Source organism: Glycine max, chromosome 14, assembly GCF_000004515.6.
Source record: "Glycine max cultivar Williams 82 chromosome 14, Glycine_max_v4.0, whole genome shotgun sequence".
In the NCBI taxonomy this organism is placed as follows: domain Eukaryota; kingdom Viridiplantae; phylum Streptophyta; class Magnoliopsida; order Fabales; family Fabaceae; genus Glycine; species Glycine max.
This window is the reverse complement of record NC_038250.2, coordinates 45,527,516-45,552,541: the sequence shown is the minus strand read 5'-3', so window position 1 is coordinate 45,552,541 and position 25,026 is coordinate 45,527,516. Positions and strand designations below refer to the sequence as shown.

Genomic DNA, 25,026 nt, shown 5'->3' with positions numbered 1-25,026 from the left:
TGAAATAAAAGAATGATCAAAATTATTTATTTAAAAAAAATTAGATATTTTGATTTAATAATAAAAAAACCAAAATTATAAATTTAAAATTATATAAAAATCAAAATTATAATTTAAGATATCAATAATCAATAATAATATAAAAAAGACAAGAATAGAAAAAAAAAATAGTGAAGGCGGAATCAAACTATGAAGAAAACAAACGAAACGCCACGTGGGAATGCCACAAAAACCTAGGGGCAAAAAGGGTTAAACGAATCTGAGTTTAGAAGACCCCGCAGTGGAAGCAAAGAAAAAACGACTCAGCCTCAGTCCTACTACACTATATAACACTCTTTCCTGACGCAGAGAGACAGGACACAATTTTGTGTAGAAAGTAAATATAAATTCTTCACACTTCTCACTTCTCTTCTCAGACACAAGCGATTCTCTCTCTCTCTTTGGGGTTTTCGTTTCGCTCTCTCTTCCCATCATCGCACTTCTTCATTCGGATGTGTGTGCACCCTTCCCCTTTCTCTCTCATCTCTCAGGTATGTTTCACTCTCTCTATTCTTCACCATAACACCGTGTTTGGTTATCGTCACCAACCAACTTTTTGATCTGGTTTTCCACGCCAATTGCTGATTCAGTACCAACTCCTTGTACTTACGGAATTGCGTTGGGCCAATCGGGGATTGCTTATTTTGTGGTTCTTAATTCAATTATTATTATTATTATTATTATTATTATTGTAATTGTGATTTTTTTTATAATTTTTAGGTGGTGGTTCAGTGTGCAGTTGAGGTGAGATGACAACCCTAAGATCGAGTTGGCCTTCGAGGCTGCGCCAACTTCTGTCGAGCGAGGGCGCCATTGGTCCTTCCGTCAAGGTGGACACCGAGCCCGTGAGTGTTTTCTCTCTCTCTCTCTCTCTCTCTATAATACGCACCGTTTTGTTGTGTTTGTGAATAGGGTTTAATGAGGTATATGAATATATCTTTAACTGCTGGGTAAACACCTCGTTAAGATTCTTATTTGCTTATTCCTTTATATATTGATATATGATATATGCTATGATGAAGAATTTGATTAGGGTGCTCTGTTGCTCGTTATGAAATGCAATTTCGAGGGTTTGTGTTTGTGTTTTGGCTCTTAATGGGGTATATGAGTATATGTTTAACTGCTGGGTAAGCCCCTCGTTAAGATTCTTCTTCCATTATTCGTTTATTCAATATATATGATGAAGAATTTGATTAGCGTGCTATGTAACTCTATGTAACTCGTTATGAAATGCACTTTCGAGGGTTTTTGTGTGTTTTGGCTCTTGGCGGATTGTGTCATACTGGCTTCATTCTTTTGATAGCGAGAACCCGGAAATTATGTTTTTCTTTTCTTGTGAATGTTTATTTTTATAGTGCATTTTTTTTTGGGTAAAAGTGTAGTTCGTGAACTTTTATGTATCAGGGAAATTAGAGCAATATGCATTTGGATGATATTTAATAATTGAAATAGCCTGGTGTAAGTATTGCGCATTGGGACGGTATTTTTTGGTTGAAAGTCCAAAAGTGGCGGTGGTTTCTTAGATTTGAAGTGTGATAGCTCATAGCTTTTAGGGGAAAAACTGACCTTTTCTTTGCTTTGATGACAAGATTCAATTTGTAGCTTATTCTAAAGTGTTTTTTTCTGGTGAAGAGATGGCTTATTTAATTTAAAATATCAAAACAAGCCACTAAGTTTTTCTTGAAATTGGTATAAAGCCGGGAAAACTAATTCTACAAGTGATTAAATCAATAATCTCTGATGCTGAATTTATTCAATGTACTGTTTTTGTTGTTTATATTTTGTTTGCCAGTGGGTTACTGGGTGTGGATGGCAAAATGAGTTACTTCAGTTTGGTATTGAGATTGACTGAATGGAGAGTTGTCTCTAAACTGTTTGCTACTAACTAGAAAAGAGAGAATAAGCGCTTTTGTATTTTGATTTTGGGTCCTGTAGTTGGTTTTTTGAATTCATTACAGTGTTACTTTCTACCATTATTATAATATATAAGATGCCTTTGAAACAGGTTTATGTAACATATGACAAATAGTTACTAGTTACTACGGAATTTTAAGTTTCACAAGTTGTAATCATTACTGGACTAAAAAGGTATAATTAAGAAAATGGTGTTTTTACACGTATGTTACCTCAAAATTTGAGTATATTACACTGTTACTGGTTTATACTAATTGCTGATTTAATCGGTCATTTACTAGAGTTGGTTTAATTTGCATGCGAAAGTTTGTTTCTCATAAAGGTGGGGTTCTGCTGAAATTTATACAATTATTAATAGATCTCAGGCCTTTTGGATGAATCTCTGTTGCATATCAAATTGTTAAACGTTGAATATTTGAATATGATTGATTAGCTGTAGTTCTATTCCATATGTTTCTGAGCATCTTTTTGTTTCAAAATTCAAACCTATGAAATGTGCTTGCATTGCACATCCAATAAACATAGTGGTCAATCAAAATACTTGCAAGTTGTGTGCCATTGTGTCATTCTTTACTGCCATTCTCTGTTTTTAGTCTAGTTATTTGCAATTGATGTACTTGAGACAGCTTGAGGTATACTACACATGTAGTATAATGTAGCTTAGTCATAGCTTCTGTCAGATCTCTCTAACTGACTTAGAGGTAATTAGACAGTCATAATGTTGAAACTCTTTACAGACTACGGAGTTTATTCTGAATTTTCAGAGAGAACTCTTCAGTTTACTCTTAAATTTTCTGCTTCTTATATTTTGTTGCACTCTCTTCGTTTTATCACTCAACCGTAGATTCTAATGGTATCACATTTGTACCCTGTGGTCTCAGGCTGAGCCCAATGGACTGACCGCGGGTTTGACCGATAGGTCATGGTCCGACCCGACATACTGGGTCCGACCATATCCGTTATCAGCACCTTATTTTATAATCTCAGAAGATTTAATCATATCTTGAACTATATCTTAAATCATATCTTACCTGAAATATATCTTATCTCCGTGAATTATGGGTATAAGATATAATCGGACCTTACCATAATTAGGAAGTCTATATAAGCCACATCTCACCCAAGAGCAACAGAAGATTACACTTTATGCTCTGGATAGTCAGACCCAAACCCTAGGGAAAACTTATACTGGAACAATATTCATAGTTTCTGTTGTTTAACTTCTGTTAGAAGAACACTTACTGACTTAAAGGTAGTTAGACAGTAATCACCCAAAGAGCCCATCACTGAGTTCATTCAGAATATTATATACACAAATTTCAGAGAAAACTCTTTAGTTTACTCTTCTCACTACATTTTCTCAGCTTCTGATATTTTCCTGCATTTTCTCTTATTTTCTCACTAAAACAGCTATTCTAAAATAGAGATTGCATGTTGCGTACAGAATCTTAAGTTTTGGTAGGTTACAGAGTTTGATTTCCTGTTTACATAATGCTGCAGTACAAACATACCCTCTTTTACTCATAAAGCAAATATAGTGGCTTCTGGTTTTTGTATGGTTTTCTGTGGCAAATTCCTTGTGCTCATCATTTAAATTTTGGCTGCTCCATTTGCATGCACTCTTTTTGGTAAAATTATTGTTAGGCAGTGATGGATTTCTTTTTCTAAAATTTTGATTAATGCTGTTATTCCTCCATCAACATTGATTATCACAGAGAAATTTATGAAATCAAATATGTTTGGAAATTTGCTTCAACTGCTTTTCATAATTTTTGTATTCTTGGAACCATTTGTATTTTTTAACAGTGTAATTATATCTTTAGCATTTCCTCCCCCAACATCCATGTATTGTCATCTTAATTTGGTGATCGATTGGTTTCAGCCTCCTATGGTCAAAGCCTTCATTGAGAAGATCATCCAGTGTCCATTACAAGATATTGCCATACCACTTTCTGGCTTTCGGTGGGAGTACAATAAGGTATTAATGTTAGGTCTGCTAGTTTTGCTGCACCGAGTAATTTATTTTATTTTCCCAGTGCCTGATACCTTCCTTCTTTCAAATCAGGGGAATTTTCATCACTGGAGACTGTTGTTGCTTCATTTTGATACATACTTCAAGACTTATTTGTCGTGTAGAAATGATCTGACATTGTTAGATAATCTAGAAGATGACAGCCCATTACCAAAACATGCAATTCTGCAAATATTGCGAGTGTTGCAAATAATTTTAGAGAACTGTCCAAACAAGAGTTCCTTTGATGGCTTAGAGGTTAGTTGGTCAGAAAAGTCTGGTCTAATTTAATATATTTTCCGTAATTCTTTCCCCTGTTTATTCTAGTCAAGTGGTTTGTTATTTTATTTTTGAAACTTCTATTTCTGATATTTTATCTGTTCCTCTTCAGCATTTCAAGCTTTTACTAGCATCAACAGATCCTGAGATTCTTATTGCTACATTAGAAACTCTTTCTGCACTTGTAAAAATTAATCCCTCTAAGCTTCATGGAAGTACAAAGATGATTTGCTGTGGTTCGGTGAACAGCTATCTTTTGTCCCTAGCACAAGGCTGGGGAAGCAAGGAGGAGGGCCTAGGATTGTACTCTTGTGTTATGGCAAATGAGAAAGTCCAAGATGAAGCACTGTGCTTATTTCCTTCTGAAGAGATTGGTCATGACCAATCAAATTGCCGCATGGGCACTACCCTTTATTTTGAATTGCATGGTCCCAGTGCCCAAAGCAAGGAACATAGTGCAGATGCAGTTTCCCCTGGCTCAACAGTTATACATATGCCAGATTTGCATCTGCGCAAAGAAGATGATTTGTCCTTGATGAAGCAGTGCATTGAACAATTTAGCGTTCCTTCTGAGCTCAGATTTTCATTGCTCACTAGAATCAGATATGCTCGTGCCTTTCGTTCTCCTAGAATATGCAGGCTTTACAGCAGGATTTGCCTACTTTCTTTCATTGTTCTGGTGCAGTCTGGTGATGCTCAGGAAGAACTCGTCTCCTTTTTTGCCAATGAACCAGAATATACAAATGAATTAATTAGAATTGTACGTTCAGAGGAAGTTATATCTGGATCTATCAGGACACTTGCAATGCTTGCTTTAGGAGCTCAATTAGCCGCATATACATCATCGCATCATCGGGCACGAATACTCAGTGGATCTAGTTTAACTTTTGCTGGTGGGAACCGCATGATACTCCTAAATGTGCTCCAGAGGGCTATTTTGTCATTGAAGAGTTCTAATGATCCATCATCCCTTGCTTTTGTTGAAGCACTTCTTCAGTTCTATCTGCTCCATGTGGTTTCAACCTCAACTTCTGGTAATAATATTAGAGGTTCTGGCATGGTGCCTACATTCTTGCCGTTGCTGGAGGATTTTGATCCTACACATATTCATCTAGTCTGTTTTGCTGTGAAAACACTTCAGAAGCTTATGGATTATAGTAGCTCAGCTGTATCATTGTTTAAAGAATTGGGGGGCATTGAACTTTTGGCTCAGAGATTACAGAAAGAGGTACACAGAGTCATTGGTTTGGTTGGAGAAACTGATAACATTATGCTTACTGGTGAAAGCTTGAGATATAGTACTGATCAATTGTACTCCCAGAAGAGACTCATAAAGGTCTCCCTTAAGGCGCTTGGTTCTGCAACATACGCGCCTGCAAACTCTACCAGATCTCAACATTCTCAAGACAGTTCATTACCTGTAACTCTAAGATTGATTTTTCAGAATGTAGATAAGTTTGGAGGTGACATTTATTATTCAGCTGTTACTGTTATGAGCGAAATAATCCACAAAGATCCAACCTGTTTTTCTGCTCTGCATGAAATGGGTCTTCCTGATGCTTTTTTATTGTCAGTTGGATCTGAAATACTTCCATCATCAAAGGCTTTGACATGCATTCCAAATGGTCTTGGGGCAATTTGTCTTAATGCCAAAGGGTTAGAGGCTGTTAGAGAATCTTCATCGCTACGGTTCCTTATTGACATTTTCACTAGCAAGAAGTATATCTTAGCCATGAATGAGGCTATTGTTCCTTTGGCAAATGCTGTGGAGGAACTTCTACGTCATGTATCTACATTGAGAAGCTCCAGTGTTGATATTATCATTGAAATCATCCACAAGATCGCATCTTTTGGGGATGGAAATGGTACTGGATTTTCTGGAAAAGCTGAGGGCACTGCCATGGAAACAGATTCTGAAAACAAAGAAAAAGAAGGCCATTGTTGCATTGTAGGCACATCATATTCAGCCATAGAAGGGATAAGTGATGAGCAGTTTATTCAGCTATGTGTCTTTCATTTAATGGTATTGATTCATAGGACTATGGAAAATGCCGAGACATGCCGGTTGTTTGTGGAAAAATCAGGAATTGAAGCTTTATTGAATTTGTTGTTGCGGCCAACTATTGCACAATCCTCAGATGGCATGTCTATTGCTTTACATAGCACGATGGTATTTAAAGGGTTTGCTCAACATCATTCCATTCCTCTGGCACATGCCTTCTGTTCTTCTCTTAGAGAGCACTTGAAGAAAGCTTTAGCGGGGCTTGGTGCAGCATCAGAACCTTTGTTGCTGGATCCAAGGATGACAACTGATGGTGCCATCTTTTCTTCACTTTTCCTGGTTGAGTTCCTTCTATTTCTTGCTGCACCAAAAGACAATCGTTGGGTGACTGCCTTGCTTACAGAATTTGGAAATGGAGGTAAGGATGTTCTTGAAGACATTGGACGTGTACACCGTGAAGTCCTGTGGCAAATTGCTCTACTTGAAAACAGAAAGCCTGAGATTGAGGAAGATGGTGCTTGTACTTCTGATTTACAACAGGCCGAAGGGGATGCAAGTGAAACTGAAGAGCAAAGGTTGAATTCTTTCAGGCAGTTTCTTGACCCATTATTGAGAAGAAGAACATCAGGATGGAGCATTGAATCTCAGTTTTTTAACCTTATAAACCTGTATCGAGATTTGGGCCGTTCCACTGGTTCTCAACATAGATCAAATTTAGTTGGTCCGAGGTCAAGTTCTAGTAATCAGGTACAGCATTCTGGGTCAGATGATAATTCTGGGACTGCTGATAAGAAGGAATCTGACAAGCAGAGACCATATTATACCTCTTGTTGTGACATGGTCAGATCACTTTCATTTCACATTACCCATTTGTTCCAAGAGTTGGGAAAAGTAATGTTGCTACCTTCACGTCGACGTGATGATGTTGTGAATGTAAGTCCTGCTTCAAAATCAGTGGCTTCTACTTTTGCATCCATTGCTTTTGATCACATGAATTATGGTGGCCGTTGTGTAAATCTTTCGGGAACAGAAGAATCCATATCAACAAAATGTCGATATTTTGGGAAAGTGATTGATTTTATGGATAATGTTCTAATGGAGAGGCCAGATTCATGCAATCCTATTATGCTGAATTGCTTGTATGGACGTGGAGTTATTGAAACTGTATTAACTACCTTTGAAGCTACCAGTCAGCTGCTCTTTACAGTTAATCGGGCCCCTGCCTCGCCCATGGATACTGATGATGCGAATGCAAAGCAAGATGACAAGGAAGATACAGATAATTCATGGATTTATGGTTCTTTAGCTAGTTATGGGAAATTGATGGACCATCTAGTGACCTCCTCTTTTATATTATCATCATTCACAAAGCATTTACTTGCACAGCCCCTTACTAATGGTAATACAGCTTTCCCAAGGGATGCTGAGACTTTTGTGAAGGTCCTTCAATCCAGAGTGTTGAAGACTGTGCTTCCTGTTTGGACTCATCCCCAGTTTGTTGACTGTAGTTATGAATTTATTTCTACAGTTATTTCTATCATTAGGCATGTCTATACAGGTGTTGAAGTAAAAAATGTGAACGGAAGTGGTGGTGCTCGCATTACTGGGCCGCCTCCTAATGAAACAACTATTTCAACCATTGTAGAGATGGGGTTTTCCAGGTCTAGAGCAGAAGAAGCTTTGAGGCAAGTTGGGTCAAATAGTGTGGAGTTGGCAATGGAGTGGTTGTTCTCTCATCCAGAGGAGATACAAGAAGATGATGAACTTGCCCGTGCACTTGCCATGTCCCTTGGAAACTCAGAATCAGATGCAAAGGATGCAGTTGCTAATGACAATGCCCTGCAGCTTGAAGAAGAGATGGTCCTACTCCCTCCTGTTGATGAGTTGTTATCTACTTGCACAAAACTTTTGTCGAAGGAACCACTTGCTTTTCCTGTCCGTGACTTGCTTGTGATGATATGCTCTCATGATGATGGTCACCATAGATCTAATGTGGTCTCATTTATTGTGGAACGGATCAAAGAATGTGGTTTGGTTCCTAGCAATGGAAATGTTGCCACGCTGGCTGCTCTTTTTCATGTTCTAGCCTTAATTCTTAATGAGGATGCTGTGGCTAGGGAAGCTGCTTCTACAAGTGGTTTGATCAAAATTGCCTCAGATCTACTCTACCAGTGGGATTCTAGTCTTGATAGCAGGGAGAAACAGCAGGTACCAAAATGGGTGACTGCTGCTTTCCTTGCATTAGACAGATTGTTGCAAGTAGATCAAAAATTGAATTCTGAAATCGCAGAGCAGTTGAAGAAGGAAGCTGTGAATAGCCAGCAGACATCGATTACCATTGATGAAGACAGGCAAAACAAGTTGCAGTCTGCATTGGGACTCTCTATGAAGTATGCAGATATACATGAACAGAAGAGACTTGTTGAGGTTGCTTGTAGTTGTATGAATAATCAACTTCCATCTGACACAATGCATGCTATTCTGCTACTATGTTCCAATCTTACAAGGAATCATTCTGTAGCTCTTACATTTTTGGATGCTGGTGGTTTGAATCTACTTCTTTCTTTGCCAACCAGCAGCCTCTTCCCTGGGTTTGACAATGTTGCTGCTAGTATTGTTCGTCATGTTCTTGAAGATCCACAAACGCTCCAGCAAGCAATGGAATCTGAGATAAAACATAGTCTTGCAGTGGCATCTAATCGGCATCCAAATGGAAGGGTCAATCCTCATAATTTCCTTTTAAATTTAGCTTCTGTTATTTATCGGGATCCAGTAATCTTTATGCTAGCTGCTCAATCTGTGTGCCAAGTTGAAATGGTAGGTGAGAGGCCATACATTGTCTTGCTGAAAGATAGGGATAAAGACAAAGCTAGGGAGAAAGAAAAGGATAAGGATAAAACATTGGAGAAAGATAAAGTACAGAACAGTGATGGGAAGGTTGTTTTGGGAAATACAAACACAGCACCTACTGGCAATGGCCATGGCAAAATTCAGGATTCAAATACCAAGAGTGCCAAAGGTCACAGAAAACCTAACCAAAGTTTTATTAATGTAATAGAGCTTCTTCTTGAATCTATATGCACTTTTGTTCCTCCCTTGAAGGATGACATTGCCTCAAATGTTCTTCCTGGAACCCCAGCATCAACTGATATGGACATTGATGTCTCCGTGGTTAAGGGAAAAGGAAAAGCAGTTGCCACTGTGTCTGACGGCAACGAAACTGGTAGTCAGGTTGCTTCTGCATCACTTGCAAAGATTGTCTTCATTTTAAAGCTTCTGACAGAGATATTATTGCTGTATTCATCATCTGTTCATGTTCTACTTCGACGAGATGCTGAAATAAGCTGCATTAGAGGTTCTTATCAAAAGAGTCCTGCAGGTTTAAGCATGGGTTGGATATTTTCCCATATTCTTCATAATTTTCTTCCATATTCTCGAAACTCAAAAAAGGACAAGAAAGCTGATGGTGATTGGAGGCAGAAACTAGCAACCAGGGCCAACCAGTTTATAGTGGGTGCTTGTGTTCGATCTACAGAGGCAAGGAAGAGGGTTTTTGGTGAGATTAGTTATATCATCAATGAATTTGTTGATTCATGTCATGACATTAAGCGTCCAGGAAATGAAATTCAGGTTTTTGTTGATCTACTAAATGATGTTTTGGCTGCTCGTACACCTGCTGGTTCGTACATTTCAGCTGAGGCCTCTACCACTTTTATAGATGCTGGTTTGGTTAAATCATTCACTTGCACTCTACAAGTTTTGGACCTTGACCATGCTGGTTCATCTGAAGTTGCTACTGGTATTATTAAAGCTCTTGAGTTGGTAACCAATGAGCATGTCCATTCAGTTCATTCTAGTGCAGGGAAGGGTGATAATTCAACAAAACCTTCTGTTCTAAGTCAACCTGGAAGAACAAATAATATTGGTGAACTGTCTCAGTCCATGGAGACATCACAAGCCAATCCTGATTCCCTTCAAGTTGACCATGTTGGGTCTTATGCAGTTCACTCCTATGGTGGGTCTGAAGCTGTTACTGATGATATGGAACATGATCAAGATCTTGATGGGAGCTTTGTTCCTGCTAATGAGGATGATTACATGCATGAAAATTCTGAGGATGCAAGAAATCTTGAAAATGGAATGGAAAATGTGGGTCTACAATTTGAAATCCAACCTCATGGCCAAGAAAATCTTGATGAGGATGACGATGAGGATGATGATATGTCTGGAGATGAAGGTGAGGATGTAGATGAAGATGATGATGATGAGGAGGAACACAATGATTTGGAAGAAGTCCATCATTTGCCACATCCTGACACAGATCAAGACGAGCATGAGATTGATGATGAAGATTTTGATGATGAAGTGATGGAGGAAGACGATGAGGATGACGAGGAAGATGAAGATGGTGTTATACTGCGACTTGAGGAGGGAATTAATGGAATTAATGTTTTTGACCATATTGAGGTTTTTGGCAGAGATAATAGTTTTGCAAATGAAGCTTTACATGTAATGCCAGTTGAGGTTTTTGGATCCAGACGTCCGGGGAGGACGACATCTATTTATAGTCTTTTGGGCAGAACTGGTGATGCTGCTGTGCCTTCTCGTCACCCACTCTTGCTTGAACCTTCTTCATTCCCTCCACCTACAGGGCAATCAGGCCAGTTTCTCTGAATTGTTTGTTATCGATTTCATCTATTAATTGTTTTTGTCAAAGTCATTAATTACTATTTAAATTATAAAAAAGGATTTGATGTTGTTTAATGACATTTTGGCTTTTTGGTATCTTGCTAAAATATTCCAGATAGTTCAATGGAGAACAACTCAGTGGGTTTGGATAATATATTTCGATCGCTGAGGAGTGGGCGCCATGGACACCGTTTGCACTTGTGGACTGATAATAACCAGCAAAGTGGTGGGACAAACACTGCTGTTGTACCACAAGGCCTTGAGGAGTTGCTTGTCACTCAATTAAGGCGACCAACCCCTGAAAAGTCATCCAATCAGAACATAGCAGAAGCAGGTTCTCATGGTAAAATTGGAACAACCCAGGCACAAGATGCAGGGGGTGCAAGGCCAGAAGTCCCCGTTGAAAGTAATGCTATTCTGGAAATTAGTACTATAACTCCCTCAATTGATAACAGTAACAATGCGGATGTCAGACCAGCAGGGACTGGACCTTCACATACAAATGTTTCAAACACCCAATCACGGGCAGTTGAGATGCAATTTGAACATACTGATGGAGCTGTGAGGGATATTGAAGCTGTCAGCCAGGAGAGTAGTGGTAGTGGAGCAACTTTCGGTGAAAGCCTTCGGAGCTTGGAAGTTGAGATTGGAAGTGCTGATGGCCATGATGATGGTGGTGAAAGGCTGGTTTCTGCTGATAGGATGGCAGGTGATTCACAGGCTGCACGCACAAGAAGAGCAAATACACCTTTGAGTCACTTTTCTCCTGTGGTTGGAAGAGATGTGTCCCTTCATAGTGTTACTGAAGTTTCAGAAAATTCAAGCCGTGATGCAGATCAACAAGGTCCTGCAGCAGAGCAGCAGGTGAACAGTGATGCGGGATCAGGAGCTATTGATCCTGCTTTTCTGGATGCTCTTCCTGAGGAGCTACGTGCTGAAGTCCTTTCAGCTCAGCAGGGTCAAGTGGCTCAGCCATCAAATGTTGAGTCTCAAAACACTGGGGATATTGACCCAGAGTTCCTAGCAGCTCTTCCAGCTGATATTCGAGCAGAAGTTCTAGCTCAGCAGCAAGCACAGAGGTTGCATCAGTCTCAGGAGCTGGAAGGTCAACCTGTGGAAATGGATACAGTCTCAATAATTGCAACTTTTCCATCAGATTTACGAGAAGAGGCAAGTTTGTCAGTTCATAGCTGTTATATAATAGTGAGATTGTTTCTGTGGTTTTAAGTTTTCTTTTCTTTTTTTTCTTTTTCTGTTCAGGTTCTCTTGACATCACCAGATACTATCCTTGCCAATCTTACACCTGCTCTTGTTGCTGAGGCAAATATGTTGCGGGAGAGGTTTGCACACCGTTATAGTCGTACCCTCTTTGGTATGTATCCAAGAAGTCGTAGAGGGGAGACTTCAAGACGTGAAGGTATTGGTTCTGGTCTGGATGGAGCAGGAGGAACCATTTCTTCTCGCCGCTCCAGTGGAGTTAAGGTTGTTGAAGCTGATGGAGCACCTTTAGTTGACACAGAAGCTTTGCATGCTATGATTCGGTTATTTCGTGTAGTGCAGGTATTAATTTGTGATTTGAAGAAGTCCTTTAATGAGTCATTCTTTTATTGTCTATAATTTGTCTATTGTGTTTTTGCAGCCACTCTATAAAGGCCAACTCCAGAGGCTTCTATTAAATCTTTGTGCCCATAGTGAAACAAGAACCTCTCTGGTGAAAATTCTCATGGACTTGCTAATGCTTGATGTAAAAAGGCCTGTCAGTTATTTTAGTAAAGTTGAGCCACCATATAGATTGTATGGTTGTCAGAGCAATGTAATGTATTCACGTCCTCAATCTTTTGATGGTAAGAATACTTGATTAATCTTATGTTGTGATTGTAAACAACTGTCCTGGTTTTGATTATGCAACATAAATACAATAACTTGTTGGTTCTTATGGTTGTCAGTCGTCCCAATTATGATTTTTCTGTAATGTCTTTTATTTTCTTAATTCACAAGCTCCTTACTGGAGTGTCTATTTATAATATTTGGACGATTTTTTTGTTAAATGGTTAATGAATTTATTAATACCTTTTCTATTGTTTAATCACAGGAGTTCCCCCATTGCTGTCTCGTAGAATACTTGGAATTCTCACTTATCTTGCTCGCAATCATCTGTATGTGGCAAAATTTTTGCTTCAGTGTAGGCTGTCTCATCCTGCAATAAAAGAACCAGATGATCCACGGGGAAAAGCTGTGATGGTTGTTGAAGATGAAGTAAATATAAGTGAAAGTAATGATGGGTACATCGCCATTGCAATGCTATTGGGTCTGTTGAACCAACCACTTTATTTGAGGAGCATAGCCCACCTTGAGCAGGTGATGCTTTGGTTTTATTGGCTTCTTCGTCATTTAATTTCTTGTGCATTCAGACAGTGCTGACATAATTGTCTTTGTATCTGTGTTGTGTTTTCAGCTGCTAGATTTACTGGATGTTATCATTGACAGTGCTGGAAACAAGTCATCTGGCAAATCCTTGATACCTACTAACCCATCATCAGCTCCACAAATTTCTGCTGCGGAAGCCGATGCGAATGCAGATTCTAACAATTTACCTTCTGCGGATGATGCATCTAAAGTTGATGGTTCCTCCAAACCGACAGTCTCTGGCATTAATGTTGAATGTGAGTTACATGGAGTGTTGAGTAATCTTCCAAAAGCAGAACTCCGGCTCCTGTGCTCACTGCTTGCTCAAGAAGGGTATGCGTTTTGGCCTATGCTTGTTGCCAATAAAGCTAGTTTTTGTGTATCTATACACCATCACTAGATACAATGTTGTTTTAGTAACCATGGACTTGATCTGACATTTTGTCTATTCCTCCCAGTTTGTCAGATAATGCGTATAATCTTGTAGCGGAAGTAATGAAGAAATTGGTGGCCATTGCTCCAACACATTGTGAGCTTTTTGTCACTGAGCTGGCAGAAGCAGTTCAAAAGTTGACTTCATCTGCAATGAATGAGTTACGTGTCTTTAGTGAAGCAATGAAAGCTCTGCTTAGTACCTCTTCTACTGATGGAGCTGCAATTTTGAGAGTCTTGCAAGCCTTGAGTTCCCTTGTCACCTTACTGACGGAGAAAGAGAATGATAGAGGTACTCCTGCTCTTTCTGAGGTTTGGGAAATCAATTCAGCATTAGAACCCTTGTGGCATGAGCTTAGTTGTTGCATAAGCAAGATAGAATCCTACTCAGAGTCTGCATCTGAGTTTTCGACATCTTCTAGTACCTTTGTGTCTAAACCGTCTGGTGTAATGCCTCCACTTCCAGCTGGCTCTCAAAATATCTTACCATACATTGAATCTTTCTTTGTGGTTTGTGAGAAATTGCATCCTGCTCAGCCAGGTGCTAGTCACGACTCAAGTATTCCTGTTATTTCGGATGTTGAGTATGCCACCACATCTGTAACTCCCCAGAAAGCATCTGGAACTGCTGTGAAAGTAGATGAGAAACATATGCCTTTTGTCCGGTTCTCAGAGAAGCACAGGAAGCTACTAAATGCTTTCATAAGGCAAAACCCTGGTTTGCTTGAAAAATCTTTCTCACTCATGCTAAAGGTTCCAAGATTTATTGATTTTGATAACAAGCGTGCCCACTTCCGATCAAAAATTAAGCATCAGCATGACCATCACCATAGTCCCTTGAGAATATCAGTAAGAAGGGCATATGTTCTAGAAGATTCTTACAACCAGCTTCGCATGAGATCAACTCAAGATTTGAAGGGAAGGTTGACTGTCCACTTCCAAGGGGAGGAGGGTATTGATGCAGGTGGGCTTACAAGGGAATGGTATCAATTATTGTCCAGAGTTATTTTTGATAAAGGAGCACTGCTTTTTACTACAGTGGGCAATGAATCAACATTTCAGCCAAACCCTAACTCTGTTTACCAAACAGAACATTTATCTTATTTCAAATTTGTTGGTAGAGTGGTGAGTCCCCTTTCAAGTGTTCTGAATGTTTGCTGTTAGTCATATGGTTCTAGTTTACACTCTTTTTCTATCTCATTCAGGTCGGTAAAGCATTATTTGATGGTCAACTCTTGGATGTTCATTTTACTCGGTCATTCTACAAGCACATTCTTGGAGTCAAAGTTACATATCATGATATTGAAGCCATTGATCCTGATTATTTCAAAAATTTGAAATGGATGCTTGAGGCAAGTGCATTTATGTAGTTCCTCCCCTTTCCCATTGTGTATTCTCATCTCATTTTGTTTATTGTTCAATTTGTGATGATTGTCTGTGTTTCTGGTATGATTGCAGAATGATATCAGTGATGTTCTGGATCTTACTTTTAGCATTGACGCAGATGAGGAAAAATTGATCTTATATGAACGAACAGAGGTATTGACTGTGCCCTTTAAACTGAGATGGAAGATTGGATTTTGCATTATTATAGTCTAATCATGAACATGTCTAGGTGACTGATTATGAGTTGATTCCCGGGGGACGGAATATCAAAGTTACTGAGGAGAACAAGCATCAATATGTTGATTTGGTTGCCGAGCATCGGTTGACAACTGCTATTCGACCTCAAATAAATTATTTCTTAGAAGGGTTCATTGAATTGATTCCCAGGGAGTTGATATCGATATTCAATGACAAAGAGCTGGAATTGTTGATCAGTGGACTTCCTGATATTGATTGTGAGACTTCCATTCCTTTATATGACTTTAACTGATGTGATTATTTTTCGTTTGCTCTCCCCACATACTATCTTTACTGGTGTCTAAATTGCATGGAAGGGCAAATTAATTGTTGTGTATTTTATTTTCTTTCAGTGGATGACTTGAGAGCAAATACAGAATATTCTGGATATAGTGCTGCATCGCCAGTTATCCAATGGTTTTGGGAGGTTGTTCAAGGTTTGAGCAAAGAAGACAAGGCTCGACTGTTGCAATTTGTGACAGGCACATCCAAGGTATATTGCTTGCTATCCAGGGCTTTTGAACATTTGAATTTTTTCTAGGCTACTCATTTTCTGGTTATTTTCCAAGTGTTTTCTAAGTGCAATTATACCGGTTTATGCATTCAATTTGTTGAAGCCTTCTCTAATGCAATGCTATTCTAAATCCTTTCTTCACTTTTCGATCTTGTTATAAACCACCTCTCATTTGTACTTCTCTGCTCTCTTGAACTGACTTGTCTGTTGTGTTGGGGCATCTGTTCTTTGGTCTGAGTTTTTTGTTTGTCATGATGATCAGTGTCTCTTTTCTTTCTGGTCTATTGGTGTTCTACCAGGGCCAGCTGAACTGCCGAAGAAGCTCTTATTTTTTTGTTCCTGAAGCCGACAAATTGGGCTTTTGAGGCCTTCATTTGAAATACAAGATATCTAGACTATTTTTCATGTCTGTTTTCTTTCTGCTGCCTCCAACCCCCCCCCCCCCCCCATTGCTATGGAATATAAAATACATTGAAACATTAAAAACCAGTGAATTTTAATGATCATATGTATTAGTTAATTATATTATAATATTTTTATACTTTTGGTAAAGATCTTATGATTGGTGTTCCAATTACATGAGTTCTTTCATTCCTCTCCCCGTAAGATCCCAATTTGACAACCTTGGATCAGAGCTTTCTCTCTGTGCTGGGATTTGTTATGATATATTTATGATGTTGGCATGTTGGGCCAGTTTGTTTAAACTTATTTGTTGAAATAAACGTTTATTTTAATAAAATGAGAAACTTTTTGTTTTTTTAGTGTGTTTGTCTAAATTGTTTCTGCTTATTTTAAGAAACAAATCTTATCTGCTTCTTAAATAAGCACTTAGTTTAGTTTAAAGTTGCTTATTTTCAAGTTTAAACAAATGTACCCATTTTTGCAAACTTGAAGCTGTTATAACATTTTTTCTACTAATGTTTCAGGTGCCTTTGGAGGGCTTTAGCGCTCTCCAAGGAATTTCAGGCTCCCAGAAGTTTCAGATACACAAAGCATATGGAAGTCCTGATCACTTGCCTTCTGCTCATACTTGGTATGTCTTTTTCCCCGTTACAAAATTCCCTATAGGACCTATTATCGTTCAGTTGTGATTATCTGTAAGCTATAGGCTATATTTTATCTTTTGATGGATCATTATAGTCGTGTGATTTGAAATAATAATCAAAACGGAATTTTCTTCATGCAGCTTCAATCAATTAGATTTGCCGGAGTATCCATCTAAACAACATTTGGAAGAGAGGTTACTGCTGGCAATTCACGAAGCAAGTGAGGGTTTTGGATTTGGTTGAGAAGCTTCAGTGCGGATGGGACAAAATACAATGTATTACATTTTTAGGTTAGGACCTATTTTAAAATGGAATTGAGTGGTACAGGGCAGGGGGTCGAAGTTTTTAAGTTCATATCATGTTAATATGTTGTACAGTCGTATATTTGCAATGGGAAATGCCATTGGCAGTTTTTCAATTCAACAGTTTTACACTGCTATGATGCCTTGTTTATTTCAGTAACTCAGGTTAGTGGTTTTGCGAAATCAGCTAAGAGTATTATATGCAAATGTTACTTCCATGTAACAATGAATAAACTCAGGACGTGGTCATTTTCGTAGGGATACCGTCATGAATTGAAGGTATAACTTACTAAGGTTGTTGGTGCGATGGGTAATGGTTTATTTTGGTGTGAGGAACAAGCCATTTTCTATAAAATTTGTACAAAAAATTGTTCGAGTAGATTGATATAAGTTTATGTTAATAATTTGGTTTACAAATTTTTCAGGCTCGTTCGTAGTGTAACCAAACTGATTATAGAGAAGTTGGGAGTATAGAAGGTATTATGGTGTAGAGTGAATTTTGTATTGTGAACAGTAGTGAATGAATGAAAATAATAAGAATGAAAGAAATAAAATATAAAAAAATGGACGAATTTACATGGAGATTATTTTACATTCACAAAAAATTTAATTAGAAGCATATCTAACTAACGTGTTTGAGGCGAGTGAAATTATTAAACACCAATATTTAAGGCTCTTGCTATTTACGCCCCCTCTTTCTAAGTACACTCCCATATTCCTTTTCTACCTCTTAGTTATCTATTATACATTTTTCTTAAAGAAGTATATCCCTTTCGGAATATATATATATATATATATATAAAATAAAATATCATAAGAAATTAAGATGATTAACGAGAAATAAAAAAAATGATAAATGATTATATTATATTCATGTTTGTTAGTTTTATTTTCTCTCTCTAAATTATCCATTATATCTTTTTTCTTAAAAAAGTATACCCCTTTTGCATTTTGGAAATGTTTTTTATGGAATTACATATACCTATTTCGGAAATGTATCTTCAGAACTATGATTCATAGTTTCAGAGATATACTTCTAAAATAGGTATTTTTTTTAATAAAATATCACTTAAGAGTTAAGATGGTTGGTGAGAAATAAAAAAATAAATAAATGCTTATCTTATATTCATATTTGTTAGTCTTATTTTCATCCTATTATCATTGTTTTTTAAATCTTATATGAAATCTTATTATCTTATCTTTATTATTCTTTAAATTATAATTTTAAATTATCTTCATCATATATTCATTATATAATATTATATTTTCATTATTATTATATAATATTTTTATATTTTTTTTTCATACGATAGTGTTTCAAGGTACCTTCATCATTAAAACAAAAACAATAGCTTCATGATTAACATGACGAGATATACATATTAAGTTTTTTCTCAAGATGTAGGCAATTGGTTCAAGTTTGAGTATGCATAATGATTGTAGAAAAATGAACATAAACGGTGAAACACATCATTTGAAGGAACTAAAAAGAGAACAAAAAATTACACTTTTGATCATACTCGTCCTCTTATAATCCAAATATCTTTTGCTGCAGAAAGAAAAGGGAAATCAAAAGTTAATGCTAACGTTGAGCTATCTGTAATGTAGGAGACACAAAAGTCAATAGTTCTTGTTGTGATAGAATTGACACATGTCAAGGATGAATAAAATAAGTAGAGAGAGTTGGAGATGGAGAAAAAGTTTGATTTAGAGATCTTCGATGATACATTTAGGATGACAAAGAGACAACTACGAGATCATCAAATGTTATGTAACTTAATTCAAAAGGAAACGTGAAATTATGTAATGTAACGATGTTAATCAAAGTAGTTATTCAAATTAATTGTTCAAAGTGGTCATCATTTAAACTAGTTGTTATGTTATCTAAAAGGATTTTCACACCTCTTAATTATGCAATCTTGTCTCATTCTTATCAAATTCTCTCAAAACATTAACTCTCCAATTATTCCTCAAATAGACTTCAACAATTTAAACCTATGAAGAATGTTTGAGTGAGAACTTATTGAAGATTTTATAAATGATGACTACGACGAACAATACACAAGGTTGATGCAATGAAAAACCAACATCAAAGAGGAGCAATTCTGGTAAAGATTATTCAATGACTACTTTGAAAATCCACTTTGAAGAACTCACATAGAACAAAGTCATGAAGGACATAATTGATTATTCAATGACTACTTTGAAAATCCACTATACAAAGAGGAGCAATTCTGGTAGAGATTTTGAATGAGGGATGCATTCCTTCACATTGTACAAACCCTTGATAATCATGATGAATATTTTCAAAGAGAGTTGATGCGGTCGGAAGAATGACCCTTTCACCGTTGCATAAATGCATTGTTGCTATTTCTATATTGACACATAGAAGACACTTTTTAATAATATGAATTGATGAAAGCATTGTGGTTTATCTTTGAGTATCCTATATCTTTTAGCATACTCGTTGACTAATTAATATAGTAACTCTCCTCTTCTTTTGCTCGACTTATTAAGATGCAACTTATATAGTAATATGATTTTGGGATTAAGATATTTTTTGTCTCTATAAAATAACATGTTTTTTTAGTCTCTGTCATTACTTTTTTATTTATTATATAGTCTCCGCCAATAACTTAGTTGTTGATATGAATTTTTTTGACTTTTAGTCCATATAAAATAGTGATTTTTTCATTTTAGTCCTTGAAAAATTTTTAGTCACTATATTTTTAAGGAGTAAATGGATAAAATACAACTTTGTAGGGACTAAGTACTCTATTTGTTTTGCTGTAAAACTAAGTACTATATTTTTATTTATTTAACGAGACTATATTGCACACAGGGTAAATATAAAGACTAAAAGTGCTCGTAAAATTTTATATAGGATACTATTTTACGATAACAAAATTCATATGATGTTGTTTACAAACCTATCAGTGCTTGTACCAAGAAAACACTCCTCTATATTTGCTTACAAAATTTTATAGGGTAAATATAAAGACTAAAAGTGCTCGTACCTTAAGATGTAGACTAGCTTGAGTGTCTGCAAAACATTATCCATTTTTCTCAGTCACGTATTATTTTCTATTTCCCTTTTCTTCTCCGGAGGTAACAGAATGAGAAGAGAGAATTAGAGGTTCAATGCTATAGAAAATTTAGTCAAACAAAATTAAATTTTCCATATCAACAAAAACCAAGGGTAGCTCTATCAATAGCAAGTACAGCTAAGGAAGCATATTTTTAGGAAGAAAAAAAAAATGAAGAAACTTAGACTGGATGATCTACTAAATATCGCAAGAATATATATTGCACCTTTTATCCATGATTGCAAACCAGAATTCTAAAAGATTTTTGACACCATTACCATATAGCCAAGCGTGATAGGATCTTAACACTCCCAATATCAGGACTAAGATTTTCCGCACCATAACAAAATTGAGAATGGAGAAGGCATAATTTAACTACAAAACATAACTTATAAGGATACTTTGGCCATTTCCTCAGACAATGTAGGATCATAACAATATCACTAAGCAGTAAAAGTCTAAATATGCTATCTACAACGTAATTAACGTCACTTGCTGGTGGCAGCAACTCTATATTCATCTTGAATTTAGTGGAGCCTAAAACAGTGATGTTAACTCCTCCAAATGGAAGCTGGAGCATAAGTTTCCACTCAGGGCTTTCTAATTTTGTTTCTTTTATCTGTACTTACCTTCCCATCAACCCATTCGCAATCTGAAACTAACCTTGAGAGTTAGATATCATCGTCTACGATATTTCGTTCCTTTGGCATCATCTTCAATGATTCTGGAAAGGCTAGGTGGAAAATCAACTGGCGACAAAACCACATCATTTGCCAAAAGATCCATCTTAGCAAGATGATCTGCTGCCCTATTAGTTTCGCGCCACGAGTGAGAAATTTGATATTTATCAAACTTCTTTAACAGTTTCCATATCTGGTTCAAATAGCCAACAGCTTTTGGACAAAGTTGCTTTCTATTAACCGTCCTCACAACACTCATGGAGTCTGATTCCACCCATATTGCTTTAATCCCAAGACCCAAGGAAAGAACAAGGCCTCTCCATATGGCCCACAGCTCAGCCAAGAAAACATCTCCTTGAGGAGCTTTGGAGACAAAAGCACATATTGGTTCACCCCTGTAATCTCGAAGCAGCCCACCAAAACTAACAGTGTTACTATGAATAGAACCATCAGTATTTAATTTTGTCCATCCAAACTCTGGCTTTGTCCATTCACACCATCTTATGGATCTGGAAACTGGATTGAGAATGCTTGCAATTTGGTTGAGATTCCTTAGTAGAACCATCCCTTTGATTCTTTTCTGAGTAGAGGAAAACTCAACTCTAAGCTCATTTTCCTTATCCTTGTGTTTCCTCCCTTTAAGATGTGCCCTTAAGCAATTTTCACTGGTTGTACTAATCTGACATAATGCACAACTCCATTCCTTCTGGACTAGATTTTTAATAGTTAGCCTTGTGTAACTGCTTTCTGTCTTGTCACAACCAGCGATATCATCTGTCTCCTGATGCAAACAATTTTTCAAAAAGTCTACATTAATATCTATCCAGACAATGACACAATAGAGTTAGAGTAGATGAAAATCAGATAAGCAGTCACCTCCTTGAGTCCTTGTAGATGGTGAAAACTTATATGTAAACAAATTTGAAATATTTGCAATATAATTGCAAGTGAAAATTCATCATGACATTTAGTATGACAATTGCATATTTGGAGTTAACAGATAGATGAGAAATTAAATGAAAATACTGGGGCAAAAACTTGAAACCAATACCTGATATGCTTCAAGTTTCTTTTCTTCTATTTGACTTGTCGTTATTGTCTGGTCAGAGACGTTAAAAAGTTTACTATCCTCATCTGATTCCAAATTTCTGCTCTTCTCACTGAAGTTGTCAGTAATTTGCTGTAAAGGCATGAAAATACTGCGGTATAAACTTGAAACCAATACTTGATATGCTTCAAGTTTCTTTTCTTGTATTTGACTTGTCATCTGGTCAGAGACATCAACAAGTTTACTATCCTCATCTGATTCCAAATGTGTGCTCTTCTCACTGAAGATGTTTGATGTCCTTGTAAATAGGCTCCAAGTAAAGTAGTGTCTAATTAAGAATTTATAGACATATGGTGCTGCACCAACATAAGGTATCAACAGCAAGATAGTTGCTATGGATTTCACATGAGGCCACCATGGGAGGCTGTGACAACAACCAATTAAAAATGAGAAAATGGTAGCAGAAAATCAAAAGATCAGGATATTCAAACATAAGCATATGTTATGATTGGTTTCATGCAGTAGACAACGAATGCAGGGGGATGAACTGTCATGTTTAGTAGTCTATATTTTCTTTTTCTTTCCTAACCCTGCCAGTGACATGCAAAAAATTATCCCTAAATGCATGCTTTTTGCAGATGATATGCTTTTAATTGAGGAATCAAGGGAAGAAATTAACTCTTCACTTGGGCAGGCTCGGACACATTGAGTACATCCTATACATGTATCATAAATCTTTACTGAATGTGACATTGGATCATAATCCTTGAACTTAAAAAATTCAACATTTTCAATCTAGTAAACTCGTAAACTAATTTATATATATATAGACCAGTTGAATTTTATGAACGTGAATGTTGAATTTTATAGACACAACAAGAGAAAAACATGGGAATAACATAAGTATGGTAAGATGGATGTGTGCTAAATGCTCACAAAAAAGGACATGATATGAAATGACTATATAGGAAGAGATATTTTATATTTGTCCAATGCCTATTAAAGAAAAGTTTATTAAAAATCAACAAAGTTGTTTGCACACATGCAAAGAAAAACATCATTTCACTAAACAAGACTACAATCAAGCTCCAGCAATCCAGAAGCTAACCATGACTGATGATTAAAGGAACCAAATTTTGTAGTTATAGTGGAAATTAAAATTATCACAATATGCATGAACAGTTAAATGAGCTTAATGATTAAACTATACTAATTACACTGCGGATGCAAAAAGGAGTTTGCCAAATTATCAATTAATTCTCATCTGAACAAAAAATTACCAGTTAAATAGCACTGAAAGTTCCCCTTCCATGATCATACACAAGGAATACAAAACCCAAAAAGCGAGACATCGCTGGTTGCTGGACCGGGAATCACTCTTCATTACCCGAACAGAAACAAACCTGCAAAAAATAAATAGATGTTAAAGTAAGAATTTCACAATTCTCTTTCTCTTGCTGTCTCATAGAAAGAAAACAAAAAACTATTTTTTTAACGAAAAACTAGCAGAAAGACAGGCATGCCTTGTCTTCATTTCTTATTTTTTTGAAAAAAAATATATAAATTAAATTTGATTTAATTTAAGATGAAAGTTTTAAAGAGAACAGTGAGTGGTTTGAAGAACAGTTAAAGGATGAACAACTTTAACAAAAATGTGTAAACCAAATGGGGATATTCCCTTTATTATTGTTATAGATTATAAATTTATAATTTATATATAAGAGAACCAAAGAGTATAGGTACTTACAATGGACAAAGAAAACTGACTGGAGGCCTGCATGTCCAAAAAAATAGAAAAAATGAAGACATCAATGTTAGAGAATAAGACCCAATGATTGTAACTAAATTTTGAAATAACTGGTTGAAAACAAAAAAGAATGAAGAGAAGAGTACCAGGAAAGGACGGTGAATGATTTGGTTAAAAGCGTGTAAATTGCTTCTATCCAACCCATTGTTTCACCTTCAATCTCACTTCTATTCTTTTCTTCAACCAAAGTCCAAAGACAAGAACTTTATGGAGAAGGAAGTAGTAGTAACAACGTAGTGGCGAAGGAGAAGACCAAAGGTCAATTTAATCATTGCTCCCTCTTTCCTCGTATCTCTCCCTGTTTCCAAATAAGCCAATGAAAGAAAGCGAAGGAAAAGACGGGGAAATAATTGAGAAAGAAAAAGATATGTTCGTGTCGTTGCGCTAAAAAGCAAAAATTAAGCAAAGTTTGTTTTTTAAAAAGAAACAAAGGATATTGTGTATTTATGTTATTGAAGACAAAAAGTCACGATTTTCATTCAAAAAGGAAAAGGCACAAATCTAATTGATTATAAATCTAATAATAAGCCTTCAAAAAAAAAAAATCTATCAATCATATAACGTACAGAACTTATTTAACAACTGCGGGTCTCCTATGAATAAGGTGGATAAACAAACCCAGATCTATGGATTGGTCTACGGTCTGAACGAGTACCAGATCAATTTTTTTAAGTGGTCATTGGTTATGTCATATTTTTGGGTCCGTCCCACTTAATCTGCAAACTATGCGTGTTTGATCCGTGGGGTCCGCGGGTTGCTTGCATTAGGATTTTATTGCTTCAAATATGAAATTATTTGTTGTTGAAGATGTTTAAGTTTCATATTTTAGATTTATTACTTGGATTTTCTTTTGTTAACACATTATTTATTTTATTGATGCAATTGACTAATTAAGATTTTATTTACATTTGTATTGAACTTAATTTAATTGTGTTGTATTTTTATTGAAATTGAAATTCTTTTAAAACTAGGCCCGCAGACCGGCCCGTTTGATCTGCGAGGTCCACGGGGCCGGGACGGACCAATTTATTTGGTCCGTGTAAGAATGTGGGGCGGGCTGGTCTGGTCCGCTACCAATGCAGGCGGACTTTACGCGGGGCGGACCGGCCTGCTTACCCACCCCTACCTATGAAGTCTGTTCTTGGATT

General features: G+C 36.7%; 2 protein-coding genes across 3 annotated transcripts; one reads left to right on the top strand and one right to left on the bottom strand.

Moving 5' to 3' along the window:
- Nucleotides 1-300: 300 nt before the first annotated feature.
- On the top strand, nt 301-17,378 carry LOC100788161 (E3 ubiquitin-protein ligase UPL1). 2 transcript variants are annotated; one of them, XM_006596324.4, is made up of 17 exons: nt 301-530; nt 772-884; nt 3,836-3,931; nt 4,019-4,222; nt 4,356-10,905; nt 11,050-12,104; nt 12,195-12,494; nt 12,574-12,778; nt 13,027-13,292; nt 13,390-13,673; nt 13,799-14,897; nt 14,978-15,124; nt 15,231-15,311; nt 15,388-15,613; nt 15,749-15,888; nt 16,836-16,942; nt 17,096-17,378. In XM_006596324.4, exons 2-17 carry the CDS (start codon nt 789-791, stop codon nt 17,196-17,198), a joined length of 10,959 nt encoding a protein of 3,652 aa, XP_006596387.1. In that variant the 5' UTR covers nt 301-530; nt 772-788; the 3' UTR covers nt 17,199-17,378. The 2 variants fall into 2 exon arrangements, with proteins under 2 accessions (XP_006596387.1, XP_006596386.1); XM_006596323.4 differs by having other exon boundaries at nt 760-884.
- Nucleotides 17,379-20,542: 3,164 nt separating this feature from the next.
- On the bottom strand, nt 20,543-24,214 carry LOC100787629 (uncharacterized). The gene is made up of 5 exons (XM_003544203.5): nt 23,965-24,214; nt 23,819-23,845; nt 23,352-23,474; nt 22,075-22,495; nt 20,543-21,804 (listed from the first exon to the last, which is right to left on the bottom strand). The coding sequence occupies exons 1-5, from the start codon at nt 24,021-24,023 to the stop codon at nt 21,022-21,024; spliced, it is 1,413 nt and encodes a 470-aa protein (XP_003544251.1). The 5' UTR covers nt 24,024-24,214; the 3' UTR covers nt 20,543-21,021.
- Nucleotides 24,215-25,026: the final 812 nt, after the last annotated feature.